General features: G+C 42.5%; 1 protein-coding gene across 1 annotated transcript; it reads right to left on the bottom strand.

Annotated features, from left to right (window-relative positions):
* Positions 1-10,254: 10,254 nt before the first annotated feature.
* LOC101106404 (retrotransposon Gag-like protein 8) lies at positions 10,255-11,473 on the bottom strand. The gene has a single exon (XM_060408365.1). It carries the CDS (start codon positions 11,435-11,437, stop codon positions 11,096-11,098), a length of 342 nt encoding a protein of 113 aa, XP_060264348.1. The 5' UTR covers positions 11,438-11,473; the 3' UTR covers positions 10,255-11,095.
* Between the last annotated feature and the right edge of the window lie 2,317 nt (positions 11,474-13,790).

Raw genomic sequence — 13,790 nt, forward strand, 5'->3', positions numbered from 1 at the left:
CCCTCCCGCGTAGTGCTTGCCTTTGTTCCAGGAATAGCTCTCCAGGTTCCAGCTGCTGCCGCCGCCCTCTTGGGTCAGCCCGGCCTCTCCCCTGCACACTTGGACTCTGTCCTGCGCTCCAGCTGCAAGCCGGGCTCCTGTTACCCACTGGGCAGACCACCCACACCGGGCCGCTGCCAACCGCCCGCCCCCTGCCAGACTCCCAGGCCCGCCTCCGGGTGGCCAGAGACCTGCGCTGCGGCGGCCATCACCGTGCACCGCATTCCACCCACAGCCTGCAGCCTTCGGCGATCTGGACTCACCGGGGAGGTGTCTGAGCTGGCCACAGCCTCTGGACAAAGAAGGATTCCAACAGCTCACCGCCTTCCTGGAGGGGCCGGCCAGCCTTTCACCTGTGATGGGACCCAGGCCTTCCCTACCCAAGAGACATCTTCTGTTCCTGCTGGGTGTGACCACTAGGTCCCAGGGCTGCCTGGCAGCCAAATCGAGTCACTCATTGTCTCCTGCGGACCTGTTGGTTTCACCCAGAATCCAGTTCTCTTCTGAATGTGCAGCTGTGTCTCTGATGTGTGCCTTTTGTTCAGCACAGTAACCCCTTCACTCTGCCCAGCTCTTCTACACTACCGGGACAAACATTTTTTTTTTTCCTTATTTTCAATAAATGTCAGACGATGTTCAGAAAGAAATTGAGTCTCCATGAATATGACACCTCTCCCTCCATGGTCCAATAAGTGGGGTGCATGACTTGCTCAGAAGGTATGTCCTCTGCCATTCTGTGGCTGATGTGGTGTCTTATATTATCCAGCAAAAAAGATAGCCCTTTGGTGGTCCTGGTGATGGTACCCTACTGGTGATCACTCAGTCTCAGATGCTGACTCTTCCAAACCCATGCCCCTTCCTTGGGAAATGGATCTGGATCAGATTTTGGCCAAGGTGATGTCAGGAAGAAATCAGCTAGGAGACTTTGGGGAAAGAGTTTCTCTTTTCCAAAAAGCTGCTTTTGAAAGCATAATAGCTAATTTTTACAAATGATGAATCCCACACATTTGTTGGTGAACACCTGTCAAAGTTTTATTCAATCTATTACTCAGGAAATTAGAATGACAGGTGGTTCAGAAAAAGCATTTACGTTTATGGAGCCTTGATAAGTGGAAGAGAAGGGAGTGCAGAACTGCTCTTGTTAATCTAGGTAGAAACCTGGTTGAGAGTCTGCAAGAAAATAAAATTATAACTTTCTGCAATGGGCAGAAAAGCAAAAATGATACTCCTTACTATTTCTCTTCATGCTAACCTGTTAAATCACCAGTGCTGCTCTTCATCTTGTACATTCCAAAATCTCTATGTAACATAGAGATACAAGAGAGTGCTAACAACATGGATTAATATTTTTACAGCAACATATTGAAATTTGAAATATTATATTACTTTGGTGCGTTCTGCCCTCTAATCTTTATCAGATTGTATGTCTTAGTTGGTTAACATGATATACTTATAATGCCTAATATTAGTATAATGCTTTCAGAATTCATTTGCTATCCTTTTTCAATCTTCTCTGCAAATTTTGATTAATTGATTGCTTCACTAATTGACAGTCAGGCACTTATTATTTATCAGGTACTTCCTATGCCCCAGGCATTGTACTATGAACTATGGATACACCATTACAAAATTATGGCCTAAGTCTTCAAGGAATTTAGAGTGCATATAGCTGTGGTGGAAAAAATGTCTATATGAAATATCAGCTTTGGATTTGATTAAGAAGTTCTTGAATCCATGCTTGGTCACTCCTCCTGTATGACATTAGGCAAATTTCTTAACCTTCCTAAGCCATATTTCTTCTTTATGTAAGTGGGTAAAATAATACATATGTATTGGGTTCCTTTTGAGAATTCAGTTAAATAACAAATATAAAGTGATAACTCAGTATGTAGGACTTGCTGTAACTATAATAACAGTAGGAATTTAAATTATTTTTAGGTTATGATAATGACTTGGGGCTTTATATAATACAGTGGGAACATAAGATAAAGAATACTTATATCTGCCCTAGATGAGTCAGGGACCATCTTAATAGAGGAAGTAGTAAATGTGTTGAGATGTGATTACAATTAAAGAGGGTCACCTCAATCTGAAGTTCAGAAGAAAGAATATATAAAAGTCAGGAAGAGATCATGGTAGGAGTTGAGATAGCAAAAGTACAAAGCTACATCGTGAAAAATCTCTTATGTAATTTTAAGGCGTATATCAATTATTCTGTATTCACTGGGGAACAATGGAAATATACTGAATAGGGGACTGATATGATTAGATTTGTCTTTTAATGTTCACTCTAGGGCTTCCCTGGTGGCTCAAATGGTAAAGAATCTGCCTGCAATACAAGAGACCCTGGTTTGATCCCTGGGTCGGAAGATCCCCTAGAGAAGGAAAAGGCAACCCACTCCAGTATTCTTGCCTGGAAAATTCTGTGGACAGAGAAACCTGGTGGGCTACAGTCCATGGGGTTGCAAAGAGTCAGATATGACTGAGCCTTTCACCCCTTTCACCTTTTTACCTTTACCTGGGGCTGATATTGAAGATAGATTCTGGGAAGATGGAATGTAGGTCAAGTCCAGTAATGAATATTTTGCAGGTGATAATTTTTCAGAGCTTAGAGACAAAGAGGATGGGGAAATAAAAGTGACATTCAGATCATTAGAACTTGATTGGCTGAAATGTGGAAGTTGGGGATATGTAAGGATCTGGGATGGGAGCAAGTTGAACCATTCTTGGATGTGACAAAGGCTAGCCTCTCTCTAGCTTTTCAACTCCTTTGCCTGGAACATTTTTCATTCCCTCTTTGCTGTTCCATAACTTTCACCAGACCAGTTCCTACTCACAGGATCTGTTTATGTCTCTCAGAAGTTCTTCCTGAGCCATCAAGTCTATTTTGGTAGCATCTGTAGTAAGCATCTCATCGGAGAAGGCAATGGCACCCCACTCCAGTACTCTTGCCTGGAAAATCCCATGGACAGAGGAGCCTGGTAGGCTGCAGTCCATGGGGTCGCTGAGTCGGACATGACTGAGCGACTTCCCTTTCACTTTTCACTTTCATGCATTGGAGAAGGAGATGGCAACCCACTCCAGTGTTCTTGCCTGGCGAATCCCAGGGATGGGGGAGCCTGGTGGGCTGCCGTCTCTGGGGTTGCACAGAGTCGGACACAACTGAAGTGACTTAGCAGCAGCAGCTAGTAAGCATCTCATAGTTCCTCCACCTTTTGTAAGGCACTATGTTGAAATAGAATGACTCATTAAATTGTGGATATTCAACTCAATTTTTTTTACAGATTTAAAAATCAACTGTAGATTGAGTTACAGTTTATATGCAATAAAATCACCCATGTTAAGTGTACACTTCAATACAATTTGAAATGCATTTTGAAATAATATATAATACATACAAGATTCCCCCTTTGTCCTCAGTTTCTCTTTCTGTGATTTCAGTTACTTGCAGCCAACTGTGGTTTGAAAATAGTAAATGGAAAATTCCAGAAATAAACAATTCATAAGCTTTAAATTGAGTGCCATTCCGAATAATGTGATCAAATCTCTCATCATCACAGCCCACCCACCCTCTTCAGACCACCTGGGATCCCCAGGCATGACATCATCTGCTCCTGCCATCCAGCACTCCACATCATCATGGCTTGATGATCCAGGATCACCTGAAGCAGATAATCCCCCTGACATATCAGGTCAATGGTAGCCTAACATTGTGTCACAGTGCCTATATCATTCACTTCATTTCATCTCATCTGTAAGCATTTTATCATCTCACATCATCACAAAAGATTTTAAGAAAGAGGGAAACCACATTCACATAACATTTATTCCTGTATATTGTTATACTTATTCTATTTTATTAATAGCTATTGTTGTTAATCTCTTACTGTGCCTAACATAAATTAAACTGTATCATAGGCATGTAAGTATGGGGAAAAAACATAGTATATAGAGGGTTCAGTACCATCTGTGGCTTCAAGCATTCACTGGGGGTATTGGAACATATCCCCTAGGGATGTGTGTATATGTGTATAAGTGTATGTGTGTTTTAATTGCCTCCTATGCATCCTGCTGGTGAGGGAGGGATTCCTTCTCTAGGGTTATGGGGATGGCTGAGGACATGACACTTGACACTGGGCAAACAAGATCAACAATAGTTTATTGGTCGTATATACTCACAACTTAGGGGAGGAAGACACTGTACACCACATGAGGGGTAGCATTTGGGAACTGATGGAGCAAATGAGGGAAAACTGAGGGAGGGGCCTTGGGGGCAGGCTTTGTAGTTTCAAGAGGATACAGTGCCCCTGTTTCCCAGGGGAGGATATGATTGGCTTGTTTGGATAATTCCTCATGCTGGTGGGAAATTGAAACCCTCTACTCAGGGATAAGCAAGAATTGTGCCTGGTCTCCGTGATCAGAGGAGTTGCTTGTTTGGAGGATTGTCTACGTGGAAGCAGATTGGAGAGGGAAACTTGTGGTTAGGACATTTGAGGTCCTCCTGGTTTCCCCAGATGTTGAGGGAGCACACAATATTGAGCCTTAACTTTAGGCCTTATACTACCATATGTAAAGATGTATGTACATATGTATATGTGTGTGAATACCACTGTAATCCAGATATAGAACTTCTGTCACTCCAAAATGTTTGTGCTACTTTGCAGCCAGTCACACCCATAGTCCAAGCAATCTAGCACTATAGATTAATTTTTCCTATTCAAGGACTTCACGTAAATGGAATATGCCTGGCTTCTTTCACCTTAGCACAATGCTTTAATATTCATCCATGTTATAGCATGCATCAGTAGTTCACTGCATATTATTGCTAGATAGTAGTCCAATGTATGTATATACCATATTTGTTTTATTAACCTTTTTGATGAAAATGTGGGTGCAAGTCTTTATTTGGGCATGTTTTTATTTCTAGGGCAAACTTCTAAGATATATGATTGATGTATATTTAACTTTAAGAAACTGCCAAATTGTTTTCCAAAATGGTTTTTCCACACTCCTACCAGCAATATATGAAAGTTTCAGTTCCTCCACATCCTCACCAATACTTGATATTGTCATTATTTTAATGTATTTTTAATTTTAGACATTCTAGTGCATGTGAATCTTATGTCATTGTATTTTTTTTTTAGTTTTTTATTTTTTAAATTTTAAAATCTTTAATTCTTACATGCATTCCCATACATGAACCCCCTCCCACCTCCCTCCCCATAACATCTTTCTGGGTCATCCCCATGCACCAGCCCCAAGCATGCTGCATCCTGCGTCAGACATAGACTGGCGATTCAATTCACATGATAGTATACATGTTAGAATGTCATTCTCCCAAATCATCCCACCCTCTCCCTCTCCCTCTGAGTCCAAAAGTCCGTTATACACATCTGTGTCTCTTTCCCTGTCTTGCATACAGGGTCGTCATTGCCATCTTCCTAAATTCCATATATATGTGTTAGTATATGTGTTAGTCATTGTATTTTTAATCTTCATTTCCCTGATGAATAGTAATATTATGCCTATTACTCATGCCTTTATTACCCATTTATATATCTTCTTTGATGAAAGGTCTGTTCACATCCCTTAGCCATTTTTTGATTGTCATTTTTCTTCTTATTACTGAGTATAATGGTTCTTTACATATTCTAGGTAACAGTCCTTTGTCAGATATATGTATTCCAAATGTTTTTTTCTAGATCTGTATCTTGCTTTTCAATTTTCTGAGAGTTAAATTTTCAAGTATGATGTTTTTCATAGTTTATATAAAGTCCAGATTATAATTTTTGCCTTTTGTGGTTTGAAGCCCTCCAAAAAGCAGATGCTGAGATAGAATTAGACATTCAAGTAGTTTATTGGGGGAAACACCTGTGGAAGATAAAGAAGAGAAGAAGGGACAGGTGGGAAGAGCCTTCAGTCCATGATGCTAGGCTGTACAAGGAGAGAGAGAAGAAAGGAAGAGCCTTACTCTGAAAAAAACATCATTCAGGCAAATATTGTCTGTTATTGGAGTTCTATGTCAGACAGGAACAGTCCAACTCTAGTACCCTTCCTCTCCTCGGTCATTAGCTGGTAGCGGCCTGAAGAGAGCATGACCTCAGTGTGAAGACTACTTTGGGTCCAAAAGTACAGCAGCTGGAAGGCAGCTACTCATTCTTACTGTCATAGAAGGTTGTCTAGAAAGGAGATCTGAGTGGTAATCGTCTATGGGTACTTCAATGTGTGTCTTGTGCAGCACGGATCTACTTCTCTGTGCAGGTTAAGGGAGCAACTTCTTTATGATTCCTATGGCCTCTCTTCCCAAGAGGAAACTTAGAAGATGTGTGCTTAGTTGCCCAGTCATGTCCAACTCTTTGCCATCCCATGGACTGTAGCCCACTAGGCTTCTCTGTCCATGGGATTCTCCAAGCAAGAACATTGGAGTGGGTTGCCATGCCCTTCTCCATTAGAAGATGTAGGTTAGTATAATGAGCTACAGCCTTTGTTGCTGAAATTGATCTCCAGGCCACAATTGTGACTCGCTCTCTTCCTCCTCCACTATCCAGCCTAAAATTCCATCATTTTCAGATTTCATCTTGTAGGTCTTGATGGCTTACCTGGTCATGAGGGCTTGAGTCCTTGGCAGCCATATCCTAATAGGTTGGGGTTGCTACAAATGTGCAGCAATTCACAGTTGCAATTGAGCAAGGGAATACCAGGAAGTGCAAAGCGAATTACCTGGGTTCAAGCCAACTTGAGTTTGTTTCCTTATTGAGGCTGAAGAATATTCCATTGTATGTATGTACTACATTTTCTTTATCCATTCACTCATCGATGGACATTTAGGTTGTTTCCATATCTTGGCTATTGTGAATAATACTGCAATCAACATGGGGGTGTAGGTCTCTCTTCAAGATCTTGATTTCAATTCCTTTGGGTAAATACCCAGAAGTGGAATTGCTGGATCATATGGTAGTTCTGTTTTCACTTTTGGTGAGGGGTACCTCCATACTAGGGCTTCCCTAGTGGCTCAGACGGTAAACTGTCTGTCTGCAATGCAGGAGACCTGGGTTGGGAAGATCCCCTGGAGAAGGAAATGGCAATCCACTCCAGTATTCTTGCCTGGAAAATCCCATGGACCGCGGAGCCTGGTAGGCTACCATTCATGGGGTTGCAAAGAGTCGGACATGACTGAGCGACTTCACTTCACTTCACCTCCATACTATTTTCCATAGTGGCTGCACCATTTTATATCCCCACCAACAGCGTGCCAAAGTTCATCTTTTCTCTACATCTTTGCCAGCATTTATTTGTTGTCTTTATGATAATAACCATCAGAACAGGTGTAAGGTGACATTTCATTGTGGCTTTGATTTTCATTTCCCTGATTATGCAAGTTAGTTATGTTGAGCACTTTGCATATCTCTGTAAATAAACTAAAAGCCATTGGCTTGTACACTTCAAATGGCTGAATTTTATGGTATGCCAATTATATCTCAATATAGCTGTCCATTTTGTTATGATATAGGCTTTCATCTCTAATTCAAGGACATTTTTAAAATAGAAGAAAGTTAGTTCTTGTGAAATTTTCAAAAAAAAACCCACTTATGTAGATTTAAGGAATGTTTATAGAAATGTAGTAAGAAGTGATAGTTTTCTAGACATTGACCAGGTTTGTACATAAATTAACAATCATGTTAGTGCATTCTTTTTCTCCAAATCTAGAAATGATTTTTTTTCTATGAGCTCTGTCATTCTACTGGTTTCCTGAATAATGCATTAAATAATTTTGACAGGTATTCATCAACAAGTTGTGTGAGAATTATGGTTTTAACAGTTTGAGAGTTATACTTGCAAACTATTTATTATACAAGTTTTCTCCACCAGGATTGCTCTGGAATCTAAGATCTCAAGACACGCATCACTCAAAGGCCACTTCGTCCCCTCTGTGTCTATATTTTCTATATGAAATTTTTTGTATATGTGTCACAAAATTTGTGTAATATCTTAAGTTTTAGAGTTCAAGTCAATATTGGCCCCAAGCCCTATCACAAAAAAAGTTTAATTACATTTTCCCTCATGCATCTTATGTTTTATTTCCCCTTCTTTTCGTCAGTCTTTATGTTTTTCTCTCCTTTGATATTCACTTGTGAGGTGGGGCTTAATGGTGGAGGACAGAGTAAATTGCTGAGAAGGAAGTTAGGGAAACAAACCATGAACGACAACTGTAATAGGTGAGATGGCAAAGTAATTGCTATGAAAAAGTTTGTATTCCTCCTCCCAAATCCATATGTTGTAGCTCTAATCCCCAAAGTGATGGTGTTTGAAGGTAGGGCATTTGGGAAGGTTATTAGGCTTAGATTAGGTTAGATGAGGTTAGATTAGGTTGCATGAGACTGCAGTGCCCAGCTGAGATTAGTGTACTTAAAGAGGAAGAGATAGGACTTCTCTCTCTCTCCCTCTTTCCACCATGTATGTAAGAATAGAGAGAAAAGGCAGCCACTTCCAAACCATGATATGAGCCCTCAAGAGACACCTAATGTACCTGCACCTTGAGTTTGGATTTCCCAGCCTCTAGAACTCTGAGAAAGAAATGTTTTGTTGTTTAAGCTACCAAGTCTATGCGATTTTATTATAGCAGACTGAACTGAGACACTAATGAAAAATAACCTCCCTTCTCTACTTACAAATGCTGTTTCTTCTTCTGTCCCTTTATGGAATCTTTCAAATGCTTTCAAGATCATGATTAATTCTTGCAAAATATTGCCTCCCCCAAAACATTTGTATCACAAAAAAGGACCTGGGATGATACAACTGGTATAGACAAAGGAATAATGCCTAACAGAGCCATTCTGGCAGGAGGAAGAAGACTGCAGGGGCGTTTTTGTTGAGGGAGGCAAGGGGATACCAACACTGTTCAAAGGATAGCCAGTTGTCCTAGGTCATTCTACCCACCTTAAGAGCCAGATGGACACAGACTGTAGGGAACATGCTGGATCTACACCATAAACTGCTTCCAAGCACTTCTCAAACTACTTTAGCAGAATCTATGTTTAAAACCAAACAGTGAATATGCTTAACACAATCATCTTTCGTACCCATCCAGGTCTCAGTTGACTGCCAGCAACTTGAATTGGAACCTCAAAATTAGCCAGCTGTCAATTATTTTTAAGAACCTATGAATCATAAAACTTTATTTCATTAAGTGATTCAAATTTTGCTTCTGACTTTAAGACTTTGACCTAATACATACCAAATTGCAAGTTAATGGTGGTTTCATTATTTGGAGAGAAAAAAAATCAAGACACATAATGCAAGTAACATACCTCCATCTCAGTGTTGTCTTGTGAACTACAACACATGAATGGCAAAAGCCTACCTGTCCAAATGAAGAAAGAGATGGATACAGGGGAAAAAAGTGAATAAAAACACTGGTGTGATTTATTTCTCTATCCTATGTTCTGGATAAATCACCAAAATTTAGAAATGAGACAAAATGTTAGATTGTACAAACTTTGAACATCACATCAGAGATTTGTCTATTTTAGCTCACCCCTGTATCATTTGACACAGGATATTTAACTTTGTTGACCAACAATTTGTAAGGGAGCACAGGCTTTCTACAGTACTATAAGAGTTTAAACTGTAGATAAGGAAGGAGGACCTTTTTTCTGCTCATTAAGGAAGTTTATATTTTTACTGTCCCACAGGGCATCAACTAGGTCTATGTGTAAACAATATCATTTTTGCACACCTTTTCCCATCCCACTAACTACATAATGAAGGTTCTATGTTTTTCAAAAGCACCTGTATCATTCTGCTGGCTCCCTGAATATTGGGATAAGTAAAACGATGACATTGTTCACCATCTTTGTGGGATTAACGGTTTGTAACAATTTGGGTGCTTTCCAGTGGCTTTTTGGAAATGAGGAAAGCTTTTCTGAGAAGCCTCCAGACTGACTTCTTACATCACCATGGCCAAAGTAAAGATCAATTAAAAAGGCATGAAACAATCCTAACTGGTTTAAAGGATTCATCATCCATCTGTGACTGGACAGTTGCCAGTGGGGTCTCAATCCTCAGAACACCTCAGGATACTGACTTTGATATTTTATATGCAAGACTCAGCAGAAAGGAGAGTGTCTCTAACATCACCCATGGAAAAGAGATACATCTTCTGAACCACTTTTACATGAATAGGGAAGGAGAAATATTATATTCATTGAGACTCAATTTCTTTTTAAATAGTGTCTGACATTTATTGAAAATAAGAAAGACTTTTCTCCAAGTAGTGCTGAGTTGGGGAGATATGAGTTATATTGTTGACCAACAAACACATAACTAAGAAAATGCTGCACATTCAGAAGAGAACTGGATTCTGGGTGAAACTAAGGGTCCACAGGAGACAATGAGTGATTCGGTTTGACGGCCAGGCAGCCCTGGGACCTGGCGGTCACATCCAGCAGGAACAGAAGATTTCTCTTGGGTAGGGAAGGCCTGGGTCCCATCACAGGCGAAAGCCTGGCCGACTCCTCCAGGATGGTGGCAAGCTGTTGGAATCCTTGTTTGTCCAGAGGCTGTGGCCAGCTCAGACACCTCCCCGGTGAGTCCAGATCGCCGAAGGCTGCAGGCTGTGGGTGGAATGCGGTGCACGGTGATGGCTGCCGCAGCGCAGGTCTCTGGCCACCCCGAGGCGGGCCTGGGAGTCGGGCGGGGGGGGGGGGCGGTTGGCAGCGGCCCGGTGTGGGTGGTCTGCCCAGTGGGTAACAGGAGCCCAGCTTCCAGCTGGAGAGCCGGACCGAGTCCAAGTGTGCAGGGGAGAGGCCTGGCTGGCGCGAAGGAGGCGGCCGCTTCAGGGCTGGGCCTGGTGGCTGCAGCAGCGGGAACCTGGAGCGCTATTCCTGGAACAAAGGCAAGCACTACGCGGGAGGGGACACGAGCACGGGGGAGATCGCGGCCACCCGAAGGTGAGGGAGGACACGGCCGGAGGACGCCTGTGGCGATCTGGGAGGCGGCGATTGGCGCGGCGGGCCCTCCCCCGAGCACCCGCCCCCAGACCTGAGGCGCTCCCGGCCTAGAAGTCCTCGTCTTCCACCCATCCAAACACCCGCTTCATCTCGGCCAGGAAGCCCCGGTAATCGTTGAGGAGGGGGCTCTGCTTCCTGATGTAGGGGATCACCCACTGCAGGGCTGGCCCGGTCATGCGGGTGATGAGGAACGTCACCTTCAGGGCATCGTTGGTGAACAGGTTCTCGTCCACTAGCATGTAGGCGCCCGTCTGCACGATAAACTCCGGGAGCCGGTCGGTGTCGCCGTCAAACGTCTCGGGGAAGGGGATTGGGTTCCTCCACCGACGTGTCTGAGGCCTAATGGGCAGGGCCAGGAGGGCCTTGATCAGCTGCACTCGGCCATCCATCGCACCTGGCTCGCTTTGCTGGCTTTGGCAAGGTTCAGCTAGGGTCGGCGGGAAGTGCGTATGTGTGGAGGCGGGCCCGGAGTGGGTTGGGGCATGGGCGGTGCCTGGCGCCGCGGGGCTCCGCCCACAAGGCCTGGTTCTTGCTATGGCGCAGGCGCAACACTGGGGCAGAGTTGGGTGGGTCGGGAGTAGCGGAAGGAAGCGAGGCTAATAAAAGCTCGAGGAGGCGGGGTCAAATTATAAGGGGCTGGGCTAAATTTTCCTAAGGCGGTACTCAAGTGAGGGGCGGGAGCCCCAGGAGTAGTCCAGGCGGAGCTCGGAGCACTTGGAGATGCCTGGGATGGCCTCTCTGGAGTAGAGAAGTAGGCCTGGTGCCCACTCTCTCTGTGGGCTCCTCACTTGTCTTTCTGAGTTTGTTTTAAGACCCTCGGCCTTTGGACGCCCCTTGCCTAAGATTCTGTTGTGAACACATTTTCTTTTTTATTCATACATCTCTCAGCCAGAGATTATTGGCACCCATGCTGTGGATGCGGAGAAGGCAATGGCAACCCACTCCAGTACTCTTGCCTGGAAAATCCCATGGACGGAGGATCCTCGTAGGCTGCAGTCCGTGGGGTCGCTAAGAGTCGGACACGACTGAGCGACTTCACTTTCACATTTCATTTTCATGCATTGGAGAAGGAAATGGCAACCCAGTCCAGTATTCTTGTCTGGAGAATCCCAGGGACGGGGGAGCCTGATGGGCTGCCATCTATGGGGTCGCACAGAGTCGGACACGACTGAAGCGACTTCGCAGCAGCATGCTGCGGATGTGGTTGCCTGCCATATTAATGTGAAAGCCCCAAATATTAGCTAATGCAAATTAAAGCAGCATATTCATAGAATGATGTACCATGACCAGGGAATGTAAGGAAGTTTTAACATTAAGAAATCTCCTAATTTGCTTTATTAAAAGACCAAAAGAGACTAATCAGTAAAGAAAGGCAAATGTGAGAGGGATGCTTTCCAAAATCAATTTTATACATGTTCAATGTAAGAATAAAGGAAATGAAAAACTAGGAGTTTTACCAAGTAGGAAAGGAGGAGAGGAATTTAACCATTACCTATTATATCTGAATTCCATGTTATGACTGAGTATAAAATTAATATAAATTTATCACCAGCTTCCATATATAAATAAAATATTCAGTTAAGATACATAATGGTAAAAGACTATTCAGTAAAGCAATTCAAAGCAAATAGTGCCTAGGAATGTATTTTTAAAGTGTAAAAACCACATGAAAAATGTTTTAAACGCTAAAGAGGGGTGCAAAGAATACTCAAAAAGATGGAATGATAGCCCCAGAGACAGGTTGACTCAGTGTCATAAAGTTGTTAAATTTCCCTGAGTTAAATTATATTTCCAACACATGACTAGTCATGGGATCTTGTCCTGAGGCAATATTGTGTTTAATCAAGTACATGCACTATTTTTCCCCCCAGCATCATCCTACCAAAACACCAAGAAGATTTTGTTTTGATTAGATGAACTGATTTTAAGATTCATATGGAAGAGTAAACAATGAAAAGTGGTATGAAAAATTTTGAAACATAGGGTTATGAAGGATGGCTTGCTTCAACAGATAATCACAAATACATGATTATTTATTGGTATATTTTCTTTGTCTTTTTCTCCTGAATAAAATATAAGATGTTGGTAACCTTAGGTAGCCATGATGTGAAAAAATTGCCTCTGATTTTTTTTAAGTAAATGCCCTGAGGATAGGGCTTTCCCATAGCTAACTCCCACTTAGATGAAATAAACACTGTCCCGAGAATAGGAATTTTTCAGGGAGCTACAATATCACACTTTGAAGAAAGTCTCAACTGTGCTGGAGGTAACAAGGTTCTATGAGAATCTTATCCTGCCTACTTTCTCCCAACCCACCTCCTCCCAAACTCAGACACCTCTCCTTACTGCTCCAGCCATTCCGCCCTCCTGTTTCTTAAATACACAAGCTCATTTACTGAGACACATTCTTTTCTCAGACTGGAAAATAAAAAGACAAGGGCCCATGTGGCAGTTGAGGCGAGGAGGTTTGTTCAGGAGTTCTCTGGGTTGAAAGAAAGGCTAAGTATGAAGAGGACTTAAACTGTTTGAGGGAAGGTTTTGCCAACAGCAAGAGAACCAAGAGTATCAAAGTACAGGGAAGATTCAGATAAAGAAATCCCATTTTTAAAGTTTGATCAAATTCATTTTCAAAAGGATTGTGCAGATTTTAAGCTCCTTTAAACAGTGTATGTCCTTCCCATCATGTAACAACTCAGCCAGCAGTGATTTTCTTTTAATAGCAATTAAACATGATGGATTACA

This window comes from Ovis aries, chromosome X (genome assembly GCF_016772045.2).
Source record: "Ovis aries strain OAR_USU_Benz2616 breed Rambouillet chromosome X, ARS-UI_Ramb_v3.0, whole genome shotgun sequence".
Lineage (NCBI taxonomy): Eukaryota > Metazoa > Chordata > Mammalia > Artiodactyla > Bovidae > Ovis > Ovis aries.

What these genes read in the sequence shown, in the direction of transcription:
- LOC101106404 (XM_060408365.1), bottom strand. Translation starts at nt 11,437, where the DNA reads ATGGATGGCCGAGTGCAGCTGATCAAGGCCCTCCTGGCCCTGCCCATT.